At 37.7% G+C, this 18,220-nt stretch overlaps 1 protein-coding gene and 1 long non-coding RNA gene across 3 annotated transcripts in view; one reads left to right on the top strand and one right to left on the bottom strand.

The window, feature by feature from the left end:
* The window catches only part of PDE11A (phosphodiesterase 11A), a 109,516-nt gene that overhangs the window by 78,803 nt on the left and 12,493 nt on the right, over window positions 1-18,220 (bottom strand). Inside the window, exon 2 of one of the 2 annotated variants that reach the window (XM_071434844.1) lies at window positions 16,957-17,115. In XM_071434844.1, coding sequence (XP_071290945.1) covers window positions 16,957-17,115 — 159 coding nt within the window. Of the gene's footprint in view, window positions 1-16,956; window positions 17,116-18,220 lie in introns of those variants that run through there. The other variant, XM_071434845.1, reaches the window with a different exon arrangement.
* Window positions 1-18,220, top strand: part of LOC139593651 (uncharacterized) — a 103,571-nt gene that overhangs the window by 83,100 nt on the left and 2,251 nt on the right. The window lies entirely within an intron of this gene.

Genomic DNA, 18,220 nt, shown 5'->3' with positions numbered 1-18,220 from the left:
GGAAGAAAAAGGCTAATTTTTATTTGTTTCAGATGAAATAAGATTTTGAAAGCCCATCACAAAGTACAGAAAAATTCCTGAACTGCTTTCTTAATAAAACTATTTACAGAAAAGTATTGAATAATTACGTATTACCTCTCCTTCATGATAAGCACAGTTTCAAGAAACAATAGCAGAAATGTAACTCACCCAAATAGTGCTCTGATCTACATCACTGTAGTTATACCTCTGACATCATAATTTGGATTTACATGGCTTTACAGAATTTTGTATTCTTTAAAATGTGGAAAGATGATTTATGCCTCAGGCTATTTTTAATCAATTCTGGCTGTACCAATTTCACAGAAGGCAGGCTGATATTAAATTTTCTTCACCCTTTCCTGGCAGATGTCAGTCAGAAGAAGCTGAGCATAAATATTAACAATTTCTGTGGAACCAGGTGATTTTTTATACAGCCTGAATGGTTTGGCATTCCCTGCTTTTTGGATAATGCTCTTCTATGTTTACCAGGATGTCCAAATACCACATTTCTTTTGTTTAGTCCATACACAAGAATGTGCCGATAGAAAAAGAAAAGAAGATTCTAATCTCTGCACAGAACTTTGAATCCTAAATGTAATCTCAATGACAGTAAGCAAAAAAGTATATGGTACCTTCTGGCAAGACCTAACCTCAAATTTAGAGAAAGTGATCCAAACTTGTGCTTCAATTTTCTCTTTTTACTTCACCGCAAAAATAGGAAAAAGAAAACATATGGCAAAAAAGATTGTCCAACAAATAGTAAAATGTACAATTTATGAAGATAAACAATGATTCAAGCTGCAGTATTGAAAACATACAAGTTCTAGGATGCAAATGTTCTTTCATATGAATAAGGATTCACTTCTGTCTTTTAACTTTATTTGCAAAAATAACTTGAATCCTGTTTGAAAATTCAGTTGTTTTGCTGAGAATCCTCACCTAGCATCAGGACTCAAGGTATCCCCTTTCAGCTTAAGGTAAGCCTTGAAAGGATAAAATTTGCCAGAATAGTTAAAACTAAATGTTCTTGAACGAAAAGCTCCTTTTTTCTTTCCTTTGAATTCTCTCCAAAACCAGCACCTTATCCTAAGTGCTATTTTGGTACTTGTTGATTTCTTCATTACACCCTCCATTAACTCTCCAGCCAAGGAGGTCAATATCATTAACTGTTTCCAGTTTCAACTCGTGAAATTTTAAAAAGAAAATCAAATAATAATTTGGACATTTCCTTAATCCCTTAGAATTTACAAGTATGTGTTCTAAAACAATGATTTACAGAAAGCAGCTTTGACACACATTTGTGTATGTTAATTGAAATTGTGGTAATTAACTCAAGACAGTAAATTACTGACTTTAAAAACTGCCTTTTGAGCATGACTGATCAACAAGGTACTGGAAGAAGCACTGAATTCCATATTACTGCACCTTTGAGTTTTAAGTCTGGGTGGGCTTCAGCATCCTGACTTGAAAAATTTATTTTCTGTGCTGCAGACTTCAAGGGGCTGATGAAAGTGTGTGGGCTGGTTTGGATGTGAGCCATGCTTTTTCCACACATCATTGTGTCTCCTGCACTAATGACTCACACCTGCACATGCTGCTATCTGATTTCTAGACAAAGCTATTTATAAACTGGAACAGCACTGCTGAATTCTGGTGGTGTAACTACAGCAGTCATTATTTACCTGAAGTGCTTGTCTGTGAAGCATAGACAATTTGGGGACACTGAGTTTGCTGGCCTTTGAGGAGGCATGAAAACTGGATGCAGCTTCTCCCTGATAAAACCCACAGTGCAATTTTATCTTGCAGATATCTATGGATTTGATGTGGTAACATATTACTTTTCACATGACTGCAAGATAAACACAGGATTCCAGGATCACACACGCACAGAAAAAACCCATCCTGTCTTCTCTCACAGCAACTATTGGAATTATTTCCTATAGTGGTTTTTTATACTTGGAGACTTGCATGTTGCAGACTTAAAAAAAAAAAAAAGTTATTTAAATCAAGCAAAAATAGGTTGTCCCAAGCTTATGATTACAGTCTTGCCTAGAGTGTCTCAGTCAATGGTCCAGAAAAGTATTTAAATTTTCACATTACAGTCTCTGCCTTCAGACACTCTTCCCCAGTGCTCAGGCTTTTTCTAGCTATGATTGTGGAAGCATCAGCATTTGGTACCAATTACATATCTCTTTCTCCTTCATCTGCAAGTGGCCATGTTTTTCCTACAGCTTCACATGAGGCCATTTGCCTTCCTTCCTTTCTTTGGGGCAACTTGGTGAAGAGCACAGAAGAGGAAGAGTTCAGAACAACTGCCTAAATGACCCTTCTGTGAGAAGAGCATTATGAAACATACAATGGGATACACCCTCAGAGAGTAAAACAGTCATCTGCTGCAGTGAAAATTTTCAAAGCTATTAATTTCATGCCTACTAAGCACACAGCATCCTGCCCCTTAATTCTGAAAATCATATAATGTTTTAATCTTGGATTGAAGTGATTTTTTTTCATTTAAACAAAGCTCTGTTTAAATGAAAGAAAAAAACCCAAAAAACAAAAAAACAAACAATGAAGTCTTTATACAGAAAATCAGGTATGTCAGCAAGCCTGTTCCTGTTACTTACAGACAGGCATTTTGCTTCTAGCAACACAAGGTCCTTCCACTCATATACTTATGTACACTTCTCACTGTGTGCCTGAGAAGAAAAACCGTAGGGTATTGATATTAATATGGCTGTTGAATGGCACACTGGAGAGCCCTGGATTTCAGGTAGCTGAGTTGTGTTCAGAAATCAATGTGCTGCTGTCTTGCTTGGTGCAGATTTACTGATGTTAAGGGTTTGCTTCTGCCTACATTATTAGCAGTTCAGTAAGGGCCAAATTATTTTAAACTTTCACAGATCACTCAGCAAAATAAGGCTTTGCTTCGAGTTAAGTAACATGATGGTTAATTAGCCTTTAAGTAGTATCAGAGTTAATTTAGCTTGATTCTGTAGTACCAGAGGTCAAAATACATCATAAACTGAGTAAGGATATCTTGTCTTTAAGGTGCAGGAATAGTAGGAAAACTATTTCCATTCATCATACAGAATGGAAGAGCATCTGTGCACCCCTCATAGATATTTTAATAAAAAGTGCAAGAATAGAAAAGTCTTCTTTGATTAAATTAAGGTTTGAGTAGGTTTCCTCTTTTTTTGTCTCCATAATTTTGGACTGCACAAGTTGACATTCATCAAGCAATGAATACTCACCAAGGCAAGGCTGTCTGATCAGGGAAGTGCCCTGGGTAACATACCCCTGCTTCTTAAAGCTGAGTAGAAGTACGACAAAAAAATTCAAATTCAGTTCACTGCACATTTGTCCATATTTTCTCTCCTTCTGCTTTTATTTCTTTTCCATGAGTTTAAATATTTTCCTAATACCCCGTTTTTCTTATCTGCTTAAGAAACTATAATTCTTAGTTTAGAGTATCTTTTGATATGCATTCAGTCTTGTTCAGTTCTTACACCCACTCATTTTTCCATCTTTTCTATCTTCTTTTATAGTTTATTCTTGCCTCAAAATGATTATTTTCAACTTCATCTCTTCTTATTAAGCAATTAATTTATCTAATATTTATCAAAATAAAAAATGTCTTTAATTAATTAGGTACTATTTTTTAATAGTAAGAAATTCACTACTTTTATAAGGAAAGTATTTTCTTTATTCATGGACTAGAACAGCCAAGAAAGAATGGCTGAATTCTGGAGGCCTGCCTGTCAATTGCCCTGAAATACTACACAGTCTTGTAAATGGGATTTGTTCTTGCTACTTTTTCATGATGAAATTTTTACCAGTACCTGTGTCACAGGGAATTTTATGGTGTTTTTAGGAACTGAACTCAAAGCATAAATTGATTTCACTGAGAAAGACCAATAGATGGTGCAGTACTATCAAATGCAAAGAATCAAAGAACTCCATAACCTTATAAAAATTGCCTAAGGCATTTTATAAATAAAAAGCTTGCAGTAAAGACTTTATCGATTCTGAAAACAAATAATTTTTAATTTGTAACTTTAAATCTGATTTCATATGCTGGGAAAAAAAATCAAGAACAAAACAAGCCTAAGGAAAAAACCCAACCCTCCCTCCACCAAACCACTGGGGGGAAAAAAAAAACCCAAAACCCACTTACACCCACTTTTCCAGTCTCCTGTTTCTCACAGCTGCTGGTCTAACAGGTAGCCTTTCCTGGCATTGGCACTGCTGCTCCTTCCTCCCCATCTATCCACTTTTACCCCTGTGCAGATTCATGGAAAGCCAAAAACCAAATCCATATTGATAGGGGAAAGGAGGCTCCAGAGCACAGGAGTATTTCTGATTTTATCTGCTTTCGTGCATGTGGCTGGCAGGCAGTCTCTGCTGTGACCACCAGCAGTGTCCCATGGTCTCACTGGTGGCTGAGCAGTGCCACTTGTGCAGAGCAGCACACGGGGCCCCACAAGCACTGCAGGGCATATTCCTGCTGTTCTGCAACAGGAACTGCAAACAAATGCAGCCTAAAAGCCTGGAGTACCTTTATACCCTCTCCCCAGACTGACCTGGCAGGTCACAATCCTCACTGCTCCAAGGGACTGTCCTTAAACACCTGGGGAGAGTAGCTTTACTTGTCTTCAAATACTCAGCTGTCTACTCAACAATTACACTGAGTTCTTCATGTTCTTTAACCAAATTCAACAATTCACTTTTCTTCATGATAGCTGCAGTTATGCTGCCTTCAATGTCACCATCTCACTCAGAATATAGTCAGCATACAATTTTTTTCTCTCTTTTAAATGGAAGAGAAGATTAGGCCCAGTAGCCTGGACACATAGAAGTAAACAGTCAGTTATGGTTTCTTTCTCAGCTCTGCCAGTGACCAATGTGCAATAGCTTGTCAAAGAAAATATTTTCAAAAACAGTTTAAGAAAAAAAAAAAATTAAATAGACTAAAAGAAAATAGGAAAAATTCAAAGGAGTTTCTTACTGAGGAAAAAATGCATTCACCTTAAACATCTAAAATGTGATGAAGCTATAAGCCACTGAAAAAATACTCTGTCGGAAAATGTTCAGCCACTTTCAGCATCTGTCAAAAGGAAATGTTGTTCAATTTTTAATCATTGATGATACTGCTGTACTGAAGCACCAATACATGCAGAGATGCTGGATGGACTTTATGGACAAACTTTATGGACAAACAGGGAGACAGCTATTGAGTGCAAGTCATTTCTCAGATCAGGTAGCCATAAGACTGTTTTTGAGTGATGATACCTGAAGCACACTTGAAGTCTCTTCAACTTGTCAGTCTCAGAGGAAAGCTGAAAAGTGGGAGGCAAATAAGGTCTGAGGCTACACAGCAAAGCCAGGACAAAGAAACAGCAAACATCGTTCGCTCAGCATTTAAGGCAGACATGAGAAGCCTCTCGTAGGCAGGTGTTAGAAGTACGAGTTGGTGAGGTTCAGCAGGACTTTGAGGTAATAAAAGGGACAAGAAGCCCGAGGCGGCGGCTGCTGCCGTGACGCCCGGCACCCGCTGGGTGGCGCTGTGCGGCGGGGACAGCGCCGGGCGCGGCCCCGCGGCTGAGGGCAGAGAGCGGGGGCGGCGGGACAGCTGCGAACGGGGGTGTCGGAGCCGGGCCGGCCTGAAGCTGGCCCGCACTCTCACGGAGTCAGTCGCAAAGCGCAGAGCCACCATAAGGATGGTGGCTAACTCGGTTTATGCTTAATTAACACTTACAAAACATGCTGCCGTGCTAAAAGTGTACAAAAAATAGCCGAACCATGAAGCTATAGGAGAGTCACCCCTTATCTTTGGGAGCCCCTACTCTAGCTATACATGCTCACTTAAGTTTGTAGTATTATCACCACCAGAGAGGAATGCAAGCCACTAGAGGGGGTGAGACCCTTTTCTGGTAGCACACGAGTGCAAGCCTCAAGCACTAGAGCGCAGGATGCTTTCCGTCACTTGGGCTGTGTCCTCAGCCTGGGTGTGCCACAGCTTTTCACTCCCTCAGCCCTGTCCGTTCCTGCCTCCACTTCCTCTCTCCCTGCTGCAAAAACCACTCTTGAAGAGGTAACAGTTTCTGTATCCCTGCTCGTGCTTCTAAATGCTATTTAACAATCAGCCCGTTCCTGTTGTTTGGTGGGTTTTTTTCTGTGACAAATGAAAGTATCAGCATGCAGCTTTGGTTACTGCAAAAGTACAATCACAAGACCACAGATTTGAGTATTAATTTAGTAATCCCACTGCCATACTAACAGGAGAATTATAACCATGCCATTAAACATGGCAGTGGATACTCGCAGCAGCTGCTTCAGAGACCTCTCTCTTCCAAGAAAAGCAGAATCAACTCACAAAATTAAAATATTGAGAGAAAAGGAAATGCAAAATAATTCCATTAAAGCAAAAAACCTAACACAGTTCTGCTGTTGTAACTCTGCCATTGTAAAAGATACATCCAGATACACAATGTTCCGGTTATTGTTCCTGATATTCACTTTCATGATTCACAGTTATATTCAAGTGCCCACAATTATATTTATATAAAGTCTCACTGTAACTTCCCATCAGAAGTACAGCAACTATGCCAAAAAAGCAGGTTCTGTTTAAAAATATTCATGAGATACTGTTTTAACAGTTAGATGCTTCCTGCTCCAACATCACATTCTACTACAAGCATCAAACATTTAATCTTTTTATATAAGCAAAAATAGATCTTAGTATCTGACTTGACGTATCTATTCTAATAAAATCCACAAAACTGACAGCAGATGCAAAACAGAAGGCCATGCATATTATAATAAAATTAAATTAGAATCAATTCTGATTATTCATCTCTAGTTCAGTTTTCATTAAAAGAAAGTCTAAGTACCTGATGAAACAATAATTGAAGTATTTTGTTTTAATATTCAGGACATACTACTGAAGTATGACATCAGTGAGGAACATGATCACAGAGTACTTAGTGGAACTCATTTTCATATTCATTTTATTGAATCCTCCTTATACGCAGAGGCTTATCAAATAAGTTCCTCACCATTCCTACCCTGAGAATGGAATTTAATTTTTAAATTATAATTTTAATTTTTAAAGAATGTTAAAAGCTGTAATAGGTTGAGGGGGGGGGAAAAACCCCAACCAACCAACAACCCCAACCTCTTTATTCTTCCAAAAGCAAGCATTAATGCAACAAATTCAAACTGATAGATGAACACATAAAATGCTCAAGTTCATTCCCATAGGCTTTTATGGTGGCTTTTCATATCCCACTGGAATGGCCTCTGCTTCCTATGTGCAGTGATTTCCAAAATCCAATTCAGAAAAATAAAATGCTTTCCATTTCTCTATGAACTGCTTGGTCTGGCAGAAACTACTGAGTTCATCACCCAGTGGTCAGATGTTAATGAAATCACACAAAACTAGAAGTAATTTCTCCACTTATAGGCCAAACTACAGTCTCTATAAAAACATGTCTGTTTTTCCAAAATGTAGGTTAAATGCAGTTGCTGTAATTTGTTAGTGAGAAGCTTCTCCTCAGTCTGCTGGTTTAATACTTCTGCAGGCAGACTTCAGCTTTTGTAAGTCATCCACATCTTCACTGCTCTAATTTTACCAACTTCTTGACGTTCAGAATTATTTGATATTGTTTAAGAGACTAGGGATCAGAGTTTACCCTTGAAACAGCTGTATTATAGAGGTGACATTTCAGCTGCTGTGCATGCCCAGTAGGGTAGCAACAAACTTTGCCACCACTGAAAGTCAAAATTTCTGGACGTTCAGGATTAAAAGTTCATGACTTTACAATCTGAGTTGAAGAAGCCCTGAAATGCTAGGTTAGAGCAGATTACCAGCCTTTGGGATTCAAGCACAGAAGGAAATACAAAGGCCCCCACTAGCTATATTTTCTACTTGGGGTGACAGAAAAAGAAAATTCAGATTGTGTTTATGGTAACATGTCTTGGCAAGCTTCCTCCTTTCAAAGCCTCCTCTCCTCAGTAGGGAGCAGTTCCATATTCACAGCTGTTCTGCTCAGTGGGGCAAGGCTGCAGGGCTGCTCCAGCTCAGACCACAACATGTGGCCCTGCTGTCCTGTAAGATATCCCACTGACACTCACCACATGGCACCTAGGACATCCTCAGCTCTTGGATGTCCACAAGCCCATCGCTGCTTGGCACTAAAATCATGCCACAACTCTGGAGAGCTATTATCAATGAATTTGCTTTGTAACCATGACACCAGCTTTGCAAAATGCCAGTCTGTTTTCATACAGCAAAAGCTTTTTCTTACAAAAAAACCCCAAAACTCAACACAAACCCACCCCAAAAAACCAGAAAAGAACAAGGTTTGTTTTTACCCATTCTATCACAGGGACAGCAAGTTGCCAGCAAATTAATATTAAGGTTAAATCTATGTCAAATTTAGTCCAAAGACTTTAGCTTTAATAGCTGTCAATATAAATATTGTTTTGTTTCACTAAAAATGTATTTGGATAATTATTCTAAGTAATAAGGTTTCCCAGAGACCAAATTAACAATTAAGGGTCCTACTCAGAGCTTTCACAAAGCACTGTTAAATGAAGCATTCTTCCTGGTGCCCCGCCTCTCTCACCACGCTGTTCACAGGAAACATTTTTCTAAGCACAGTTCAATAAACCTGTTAAGGGTTACCTGAAGTGCACTGAATAATTCACTGCATGAAATTTCTGACCACCATTCACTGTTATGAACAATGTGGCTCAATTCTCTTACAGCTCCAACATTTCAAGCACAAAAATCATCATAAAATTGTTTTAACCCTAGTTTAGTTCTTGCCAGCTATGCAAGAGATGCCAAATTATTATCATTAATGGTTAAATTACTTCAGCCTTCATAATTTGAGTAAGCTCCAGTCTAGAACATGTAATCTGGCTGCCCAGTAACTCTTAATCTTGTTGACTAATTTTACTGGTAACCCATGTTTTTCATGCTTTTTTGTAGGTTGGGGTTTCTTGAATTAAAAACACGGCATTCTCAGTGATTCAGGGAGCTATGGAATCTTTCATATGAAAAGACACAGTTTTTGCTAAAACTAACAATCAGCAAAATGAACTAGCTAGTTAAGGGACAAACAAAAAAAAAAAAATTCATGGTAATGCAGTGACAGCAAGGTGTCAAAAGAAGCAATGAAGACATGCCCAGGCTTTCAAAAACAGTTCTGGGCATAACTTAAAGATAGTTTTAAAATGCTAAGAAAAGTGCAGTTGATGTTTTATCAGGCTCAAGTGTACAAAAATTGGTTCAAACGTCTTCTGCTTTTCCAGACATGAAAAGTACCAACAGTAAGAGCAGTGAAGAGGCACTGACCTGGGGTTTTAGGGAGCAGGCACCCCTCCTGCCAAAGCAAACAGATGACTACAGAAAAAACTGCTGCACCAGGTGGGAACTGGTGAAGATTTTTAGGGCACAACAACTGGGATGAAAATGAATAGGGAATGACTTTTCACTCTGTTCACTAAAAGCAAAACAAGAAGGAATAATTTTAAATTAATTAAAGTCACATGGCAGTTCTTCATACAATGTGCAGGATATTGTGAAATTTGTAACTTTTCCTGCTTCAAGAAATGCCGGAATAAATTCCTAAGCAAAAAGTCCCTGGGCTGGTATTAAATACACAGATACCATGTCTGGTCCTGACTTGCAAAGTGCTGTAAACTGTTGGGCTATATGAGAGAAATACCATCCCATGGTTGCCTCATTCCAGGCAATTGCTTTCAGCTGCTGACAGAGAAAGGTCCCATGAAAGACAAGGACAAGAGTTTTATTCATTTGTGGCCACAGATTTAAACAGCCATTTCCCAGATATAGGGGAGACACATTGCTGTATCCTCCTAACAGGCATTACAGCTATGTTGCTGCTTACATACTTCAGCTGCTGGGATGCAGACAGGAATTTCTCAGGTGGACAATTGCTAAGATAGCATAGATGAGGGCTGAATTCCTTCTAATGTACAGTCAGGAGTTTGCCAGTTAAAGGGCAGCTACACTTTTGCAAACCAAAGACAGCAGGGTGGCACAATTTTCATGGGAGGGAGAAACACTATAGTTAAAGCTGGGACAGAGATGTGAAATACTATATGCAAAGCTGGAACTATTAAACAAACTGCTGAAATGGATTTTTTAAAAATTGTTTTGGTGTTTTTTAACACATCTGTTTGAATAAGGGATGCTACATGCAAAGCAAGTAGTCAACAAGGCTTCAAAAGCTCAGACTGAGTCAAAAAAAGGAAAATAGTTTCCTTATAATAAAGTAAGAATACTTAAAATTGAAAATCTAATAGCACATATGGAACAACCTAATGCCATTTTTAGAATTAGGAAGATTCAGGAGAGAGATCACTGTAAAGTGATTCGCTCAAGGGGATACTGTGAATCAGTGCTAGAACAACAATTCTGTTTTAATTACAGTTTCTTATTAAGCCTGTATTAACTTGCTGAAGGTCAGAGGTTGACTTAATTTTTAGCAAAATTATTTGCTAAGAAGTTTCCAGTATCTCATCGTGTAACCTATAGCTACAGATAGGCTCTGCATCACTATTCCAGGGGGAAATACTTTTGATGGCAGGAACTGCTGTATGAACATTTCATTCTGCTTCAGGAAAGATAGGCAATTCACAGGAGATGCAAAATGCTATTTTCTAAAAGTATATCTAGCCTTGAAGTTATTATGAAGAACATCTAGGGAGAACTGAATAGACTGACAGAAGTTCAGAAAACACTTCACTAGGGACCAAGTCCTCCCATCCAGCCCACAGGGCACATCTCCAGTAACTGTCAGAAATAAAGGTTTCACCAGCTGTTGACCACAAAGGTTTCCTCTTACATGCTTCTGTAACAAGCCCCCAGTGCAGATTTCACTTCAAGCAAACAAGATTTTTCTAATAAGCCATCTGATCAAAATAATTTACTTGGTTTAAGGGAGTTTTGCCAAGAAAAGAAAGACAGCTGAAAGTAAAAACTTTATTTCTTAGGTAATGGAAGTACAGGGTTTTCTCCAGAAAAAAATCCCTGAAACAAACCATCAAACAAACAATAAAACCTGATTTTCTAATCAATTCCTTATATAGACAGTACCTAGGTGTTACACTGTAACACAAGTACACATCACGGCTTTCAAGACCCGCAGGCTTTCTTTCTTTTTTTATGACAGATGTATAAAACAAAATTCTGATCCTCCCGAGCCTTTGTATTATTGTTGTTTTGGTATTCCAAGCTTTGAAGTGGAAAATCTATTAATAAAAAAATGTATTAACATCACCCTTTCTAGTTACTAAGGTGTCTGAGAGTTACATCAGAACTGCAGAATTCTTAGCTTTTAGGCTTCCTGTTGAAAAATTTATTCCCTTCTGATTGAATAATGTAGTATGGCTGCACAAAGGCTTCCATGATCATGGCATTTGGCTGCATTACCAGTCTTCCTGAGAAGTTGTTGTGTTTGACCAGTAGAGATCTGGGCGCCTTTCTCCTGCTGCAGTGCCTTGTGAATACTAACGAGAGGAGAAAACAGAACACAAGCTCCAGGGCTATTTCTGTGCTTCAGAATCTGCAGGAACACCCAACATTTCTCTTAATAAGATTTAGTCTGAAGGTACTACTGAATGCTTCATAATTCATGTCTCTGAATATATGAGTTATCCTCATCACTCCTCTGGATTTTTTTCTAAGATGGATATAATTAGTAAAAGTAATTTTTGATAATGTGACTGAAAAAAGCATGAAGGAAAGCAGCATAGTTGAACGTGAACCTGTGTCCTCCAGTGGAAGCAATAGGAACCAAAACTGCTCCTTAACCAATCTCTTTTCAGTGATCTGACATGGATGAATTTAAGCTTCATAAATAGACTTGGGAGTCTGCATTAATTAAATGTTCCTATGTTAGAAAGGAACAGAGGTTTGATTTTAAAAAGCCCATTAAGTCAGCAGAGATTCTTTAGTCTAGTTTAGTGAGCTCTGAGTCAAATACTACAAATATTAGCCAAATGACAATCAAGGCTTACAGATAAGAGCTCTTATTTATTCAAGTCTCTCCATATTAATTAAGAAGATACAAGCACAGGCAATATGGGAAGAACCAACAGGTTCAGATTCCTACTGGCAATAGCAGGAAGAATCCACATGTATAATAGAGTAAGGAAGGTAAGAACAAAACTCCAGTCCCCACAAAAAAACCCATCACAATTTGTCTTGAGCTGTTCTATAGAGGAAGCCCTTCCTGACACCAACTCTGACCATTTGTTTATTTGTTTTATGATGACATCTGGAGGCATCAAGCAAGTATCAAGAATTTAGTGTAAAATGTACCATAAATACACAGAAACAAAGCATCCCACAAGTCTAGGAAAATACACATTTATATTTGAAAAAATACATGGTTCACTGAAATATCCCTGCAACACATCTTAGGCAGGTTTCCATACCTCAGAGATAAAGATGCCCAATTCAAATATCAACCACCAGTCTCAAAACAGAGGTACTGATATAGGGAGGTTTTTAAGTTTTGAGTATGTTTCAAGTTCTGTAATTAAAAAGAAATCTAGACTTCCAGCTTAACTTGAAAGTGTGACTGAATGTATGCAAGACTGAAAGAAGTCCGTGCCAATGTCTGTCATGGCAGTCATTTTGTATTGTTGGTTGCAAACCAGTGGTGTTAAGCTGCCTTGATAAAGCAAATATCCTAGTGGCAAATTGCTTTAAACTCCCTCAGCAAGACAGTTCAGTTACTGTGATTTATTTTAATTTAGGTTTGTGCAGCATGTACTTTTCTAGAAGTGTGCCTAATAGACCATTAGAGTTTTCCCACATAGCTGTGGTGCTTCAGCACCTTCATCCTTCAAATGTCTTCGTTATTTTCAGTCTTCTTTCAGGAAATTTGTCTCTTGCACTGGGAGATATGTGACATATGGGCCACATGATACCTTTGAGGATTATGCCATTTTTAAATAATAGATTTTGGAGTGTCACTGCCAAGCGAGAGAACCAAGGCAGGTATTAGCAGGAGGTTGACACATACTGCCATACATGGAACATACAAAAAAATTTCTTTACCTAATTTGTTTCTCATTTGTTCCTTTGTAGTAGATCCATCAATTATTTTCAGGTGACTTTTTTTTTTTTTTTTTGTAAATTCCACACATTCATAGAGCTGGAGTTATCATTTTCACAGCAAGGAAGAGATGCTTGCTTGTTCTGGATCACTTCCTTTCCTAGTAGTTTTATTTACAGTTGATTACTTCCCTAAGATGAAGGAATGGTCCTTACTGACTTTAAAATTGCTATCTGCCAGCGTGATTGTAAGCTCATCATGCAAAAACTCACAGAAAATGAATTAGCAGGTACAGCAAAATCCCTTGAAATCATTCATCATTATGGTAGACCTGATGTAGGATATATTTAAGCTTTAATGAATATGGACCAAGAAGAGCACAATAAATTGGAAAATTCAGAATCACAAGGCTGCTATTAGGAATGTGAGAAATAAGATGTTGGAGCATGAAAATATTTATCTGCAAGCTCCCACAAACCAAATGCACATCAGATAAATCCTGTACTCTATAGACATATATACTTAATAAAACTACCCACAGAGCACAGACAACAAATCCAGTTTTTACTTCCCCCTCCCAGGTCTCACTGCATTCAGACTACTGGTTTTCAGCAAAGCCAGCAGAGTTTAACTCGAGATGGCAGCCCTGGGTACTTTCCCTGCAGTCAATTCACTTCTCTCAGAGGAGGAGGATGTCAGAGGCAGAGGGAACAGGATGCCAATTTAAGTGACCACGGAGCTGCTGTTGCTGTTTGTTAAGCCTCTCTGATGGAGGACTAGATTTGTTCTGGCACTGAGTTTCAGAAGACTCTAAAGGGCAGACAATAATCGAAACCACAGACTGTCAAAGTCTTGTTAGGCTTTTCTCAGCAGTCCTGGAACATGTATGACTCACCAGCAAACAGCACATACCCTTCAGTGCATCTTCAGCCCAGTCCAGGGAATGCATGTTGGGTGCATAGTTCTTTCCAAGGGTTCAGGACTTTTATCTCTCTACTCTTTGTGCAAGTGAACAGGTCTCTTCATTTGCAAAATACATGTAAAAGTGCTATTTTTCCAAAAAGTTACCAATTACACAATATAATGTAATAGTGATGACTATTATGTGTAATAAGGTATTCCAATATTGTTTGTATCAAACTGAAGATCTCCAAAATCAGTCTGTTCAACTGAGCCACTGATGCTGGGGTGACAAAATACATTGTGACACTGAGCATCTTTCTCTCATGCCTGTGGCTGTCATCTAATTCTGCACTTAAAAAATGAATTGGCTAAAACATCCCTAACACTAAAAGGAGAAAAGAAATTTGGCAGTGGGAAACAATATTAAATGTGGAAAATTCACTTCTATTTGTTCTTAGTGCTCTGCTTTTAACACTGTGGTCAGACATGTAAAAGAAAACCCTAAGAATTTGCCACGAAAAACAAAACCAGAAGAACTCTGCAATATAATACTCCATTTTAGATACTGCAAAATATAAACTTGGTTACAGCTTGAGAGCATTAAAAACTCCTCAAACCTTAATTATTTTATTTGCTATTAAATTCCTGAAAACAACTAAGAGTACATAAAAATGATGCTAGCATCTACTTAATTCTAATTGAAAACATAAGTCTTGGTTTCTTATTGACTCGAGACAGCAGTGCTGCCAAGAGACATTTCATTAGACAATATAGTCTTATCATTTTATAAAAAAACTCCAACAGATTCTTTTAATTGCTTCACACAATACTAAGAGAGGAATGACACTTGCAAACAAAAGCCAGACTCAAATGATACTTATATTTCTCTGAGAGGTTTTTGGGGGTAGGAAAAAGACTGCTAATTTACATTTTCATTTTCTAACCATTCTGAAGTTGCTGATTGTCAGAAACTGTAACATCAACATAAAGCTGCGTATAGGTCTTTTGCCAGCTACTCATCAGACTTTTCTGCACAAGCCACCTCAATACCCAGGCTTCCAAAGTTTTCTTTTCTTACTCTGAAGAGGGTTTCTCAGTTTTCACCTGCCTCCTTTCCTCACAAACATCTTTGTTGATATTATGGTTAAAAATACCTGCTAATCCTGCAAGACAGTTCTCCTGAAAGTATGTGCTCTCTTGCTTCCCAGAGGTATATCATGCTTTCTATGTTACCAACTGAGCAAAAAAACTTAAAAGCATGAGTTTTGAAATAACAGCACTTGGACTGCCAGGCCTCATTAAATCCAAGATCTATTACAGGGCAAAATGATGGTTAAATTCACATTTACTTTTCCATAAAATATGCATGTCAGAACCCATTCAATGTATTCTTGAAGAGTTCTAACATACAGGCTTATAACTCTTAAGAGTGATCTAAATTACTAAGAACAAAATAAAGACGACACAGTATGGGCAATTTGCTGATTTTTAGATAATATTTGGTAGTCACTGAATGGGAGCAAATGCCTCAACATTAGCATCAGATACTCATACATTAGAATATTTAGGTAATACACAATTCAAATATACACAGTTGTTTTGCTGGTTGAATGTATAATAATCAAATACAGGATCCATATTAAAAGCTGTATTTTAAATAAAATTCCCTTTACAAGGACAGTACTAACAAAAAGAAGTGCTGAAAACCCCTATTCAGGGAAGGTTTAATTTCCATTTAGTTACCCATTGAGGCATCCAGTGCTAATAAATCAATATTCAACATCCAGGATTCTCAAGAATCAAAAGTAACTCAGAAGTAACCTATGGTTACACAAGTTTAGATAGCTTTTAAAGAAGGAATTTAAGAAGTACTGGATAACTTTCAGATAAAGTACCATCTGAAAATTGAGAGTTATACAAGTTAGTTAATTCAATCTGAATCACTATGCTAAATCAGTTACACAAACACCTTGCAGAAATAAAAAACAAAAGTTAATTATTTTTATTTTTTAAAAAGGGTGTGTAACATTAACTGCATTTGAATCAAGATAAAGAGCTTTTTGGAGGAAAAGTCTGCTTCTAACTACACTTCCACAAAAATGAGATTCAACACTATTTCAATACAGAAGAGTAGCTCCCTATTATGTGCTTGAAGGAGATTCCATTTCTCTCTCCTGGGCTGAAAGAGTTGCAGTTCTGTTCGTCCCCAGTTTGCTGCCCTCTACCATTCTCTTCCCCAGTCACATTTTGGCTTCCTGCACATTTTCCCTCCGAGGTCAGCTGAATACATTTGCCTTCATCAGCAGCATTTCCTATTTCCCCGTCTTTAATTCAAGTTCCTTCTTTGCAGGTACTTCTACTTTCCTGCCTTTTGAGCTTACTTTACTCTCCAAATTCCCCCTGAGATACACATGCCTGGTGTTCCTTCCCATCCTCTTTTTCTTTAAGTATTGGCAAGTCTCAAATATTTTGGAATAGCAGATTTGTATATGCATAATTTCCTCTAAAATAAAATTTCTTTTGCATATGCTACAGGCATTTATCCCATGGAAAGTACTAAAAGAAGATCTCGATTTTTAGAGTCAGCCAACTTAGGAGTATCTCTGTGATAATTTCCCCCCAAACTAATTCTTACAGGTGAAGTTTTCAAAAATAAAAAAGACTTCCTACTAAGGTCTACTACAAAAAAAGGTCTGCATAAGATTAACAGAGGAACTCAGACATTAATAGAACAGATTTTCTATTTTCTTTTTTCTTTCTTATTTCTATTTCATTTTCTATTGTAAACAACAAAATTGTACACTTTGTTATGCACTTCCAGAAGTGCATAACACAAATCATGTTCTATTTACTAATTGAGATTAAGTAAGTAAAGACAAGTCTACTGAATTAGAGAAAAAAATTAGAAAGCATGCAAAAGTAAAGGTAACCTTACCTTTTCATCATCATCAGAAAAAGGGGCACCTCCGGGAGTCTTATTTATTGCTTGGGCAACACCAATAATCTCTCCATCACTGTTTCTTATGGGCATGCACAAGAGTGACTTTGTCTTGTATCCAGTCAGTTTGTCAATCTCATCATTAAAGCGTCGATCCTTCAAAAGGAAATAAGGGAACATTAACATACATTTCATATATCTAAGCTTTCTTCAGACAGCTGAAGTCATTTATCAATGTCTGATATGGTATTTTTCAGTAGCATTAGGCTCTTGCTTCTCTGTTATCAGCCCATTCTTTATTAGCTGTTTTTCCTCTTTTCTCAGGGGATCAATACAAATTTACCATTACACAATCACATTCACTGAAGTCCCACATTTCTACCTCAGTTAGAAGAGTGTCAGCACAGACTGATATCTGCCATTAGTAATGTGATCATACACACACACTTCTGCTAGGCCCTGCCGCCATTTCACACCCATATTCTGTAGATGCTCACAATGTCTCTCTCAAGTAAATGGAAACTCATTTATGCCCCATTTCTGTCTGTTCAAGTATGACTGGTTATGTGGACTGGATCCAGTACAAACTTATACTCAAAGAAATGCAGTCAAAACCTCAGCTCTTTCTGGGAAACTAAGTACAGGAATGTCCCTGTTCAAAAAAGGCACTGTGCAGCAATCCATTCTCTGGAACAGTAAAGCCCAAATTGCAGATCATAAAGTAACTCAAAGGAGGATGAAAACTTAAGAGGTAGTGCTGACATGACTTTTGTTCATCTTCGTGGAGCATAGTCTTCAACAGCTCTTCTATCAGCCAGAGAGGAAATTACTGCTTTTCACTGGCAGCAGCTCTGTTCCTCTGTTCACCCTTCCTAAGGGTGAAGTTAGCATTGTGCTGCAGGCAATAGTTAAACCAGCTCAGATTCTCCTAACATAAGGAAACTAAGCCGTTGAACAAAATTAGGCACAACTTCTTCTTTTCAAAAGTTTAATCAATATTGGCTGTGAAATAATGCCTATATTTGACTCGTCATGAAAGCAATCCACACCGTCCTTATTTTGATTGTGATGAGCAATTCAATAATTTTTTTACTGATACTAAAAACTGACAATTTTTTTCCATGACAAATTTTTATCTATTTCTATTTCCTTGTTGTAAATTCCAGATACTATAGAAATAGTCTCTTCTCTTCACTTTGAGACATGATATAGAAATGCTCTATTTTTACCCATTATAAAAATTAACATATACATTTGGCTA

This window comes from Agelaius tricolor, unplaced genomic scaffold (genome assembly GCF_023055355.1).
Source record: "Agelaius tricolor isolate 1412-34295 unplaced genomic scaffold, bAgeTri1.0.p SCAF_10, whole genome shotgun sequence".
NCBI classification, from domain to species: Eukaryota; Metazoa; Chordata; class Aves; order Passeriformes; family Icteridae; genus Agelaius; species Agelaius tricolor.
The sequence above is the reverse complement of the archived record's forward strand: the minus strand, read 5'-3'. Positions and strand labels throughout refer to the sequence as shown.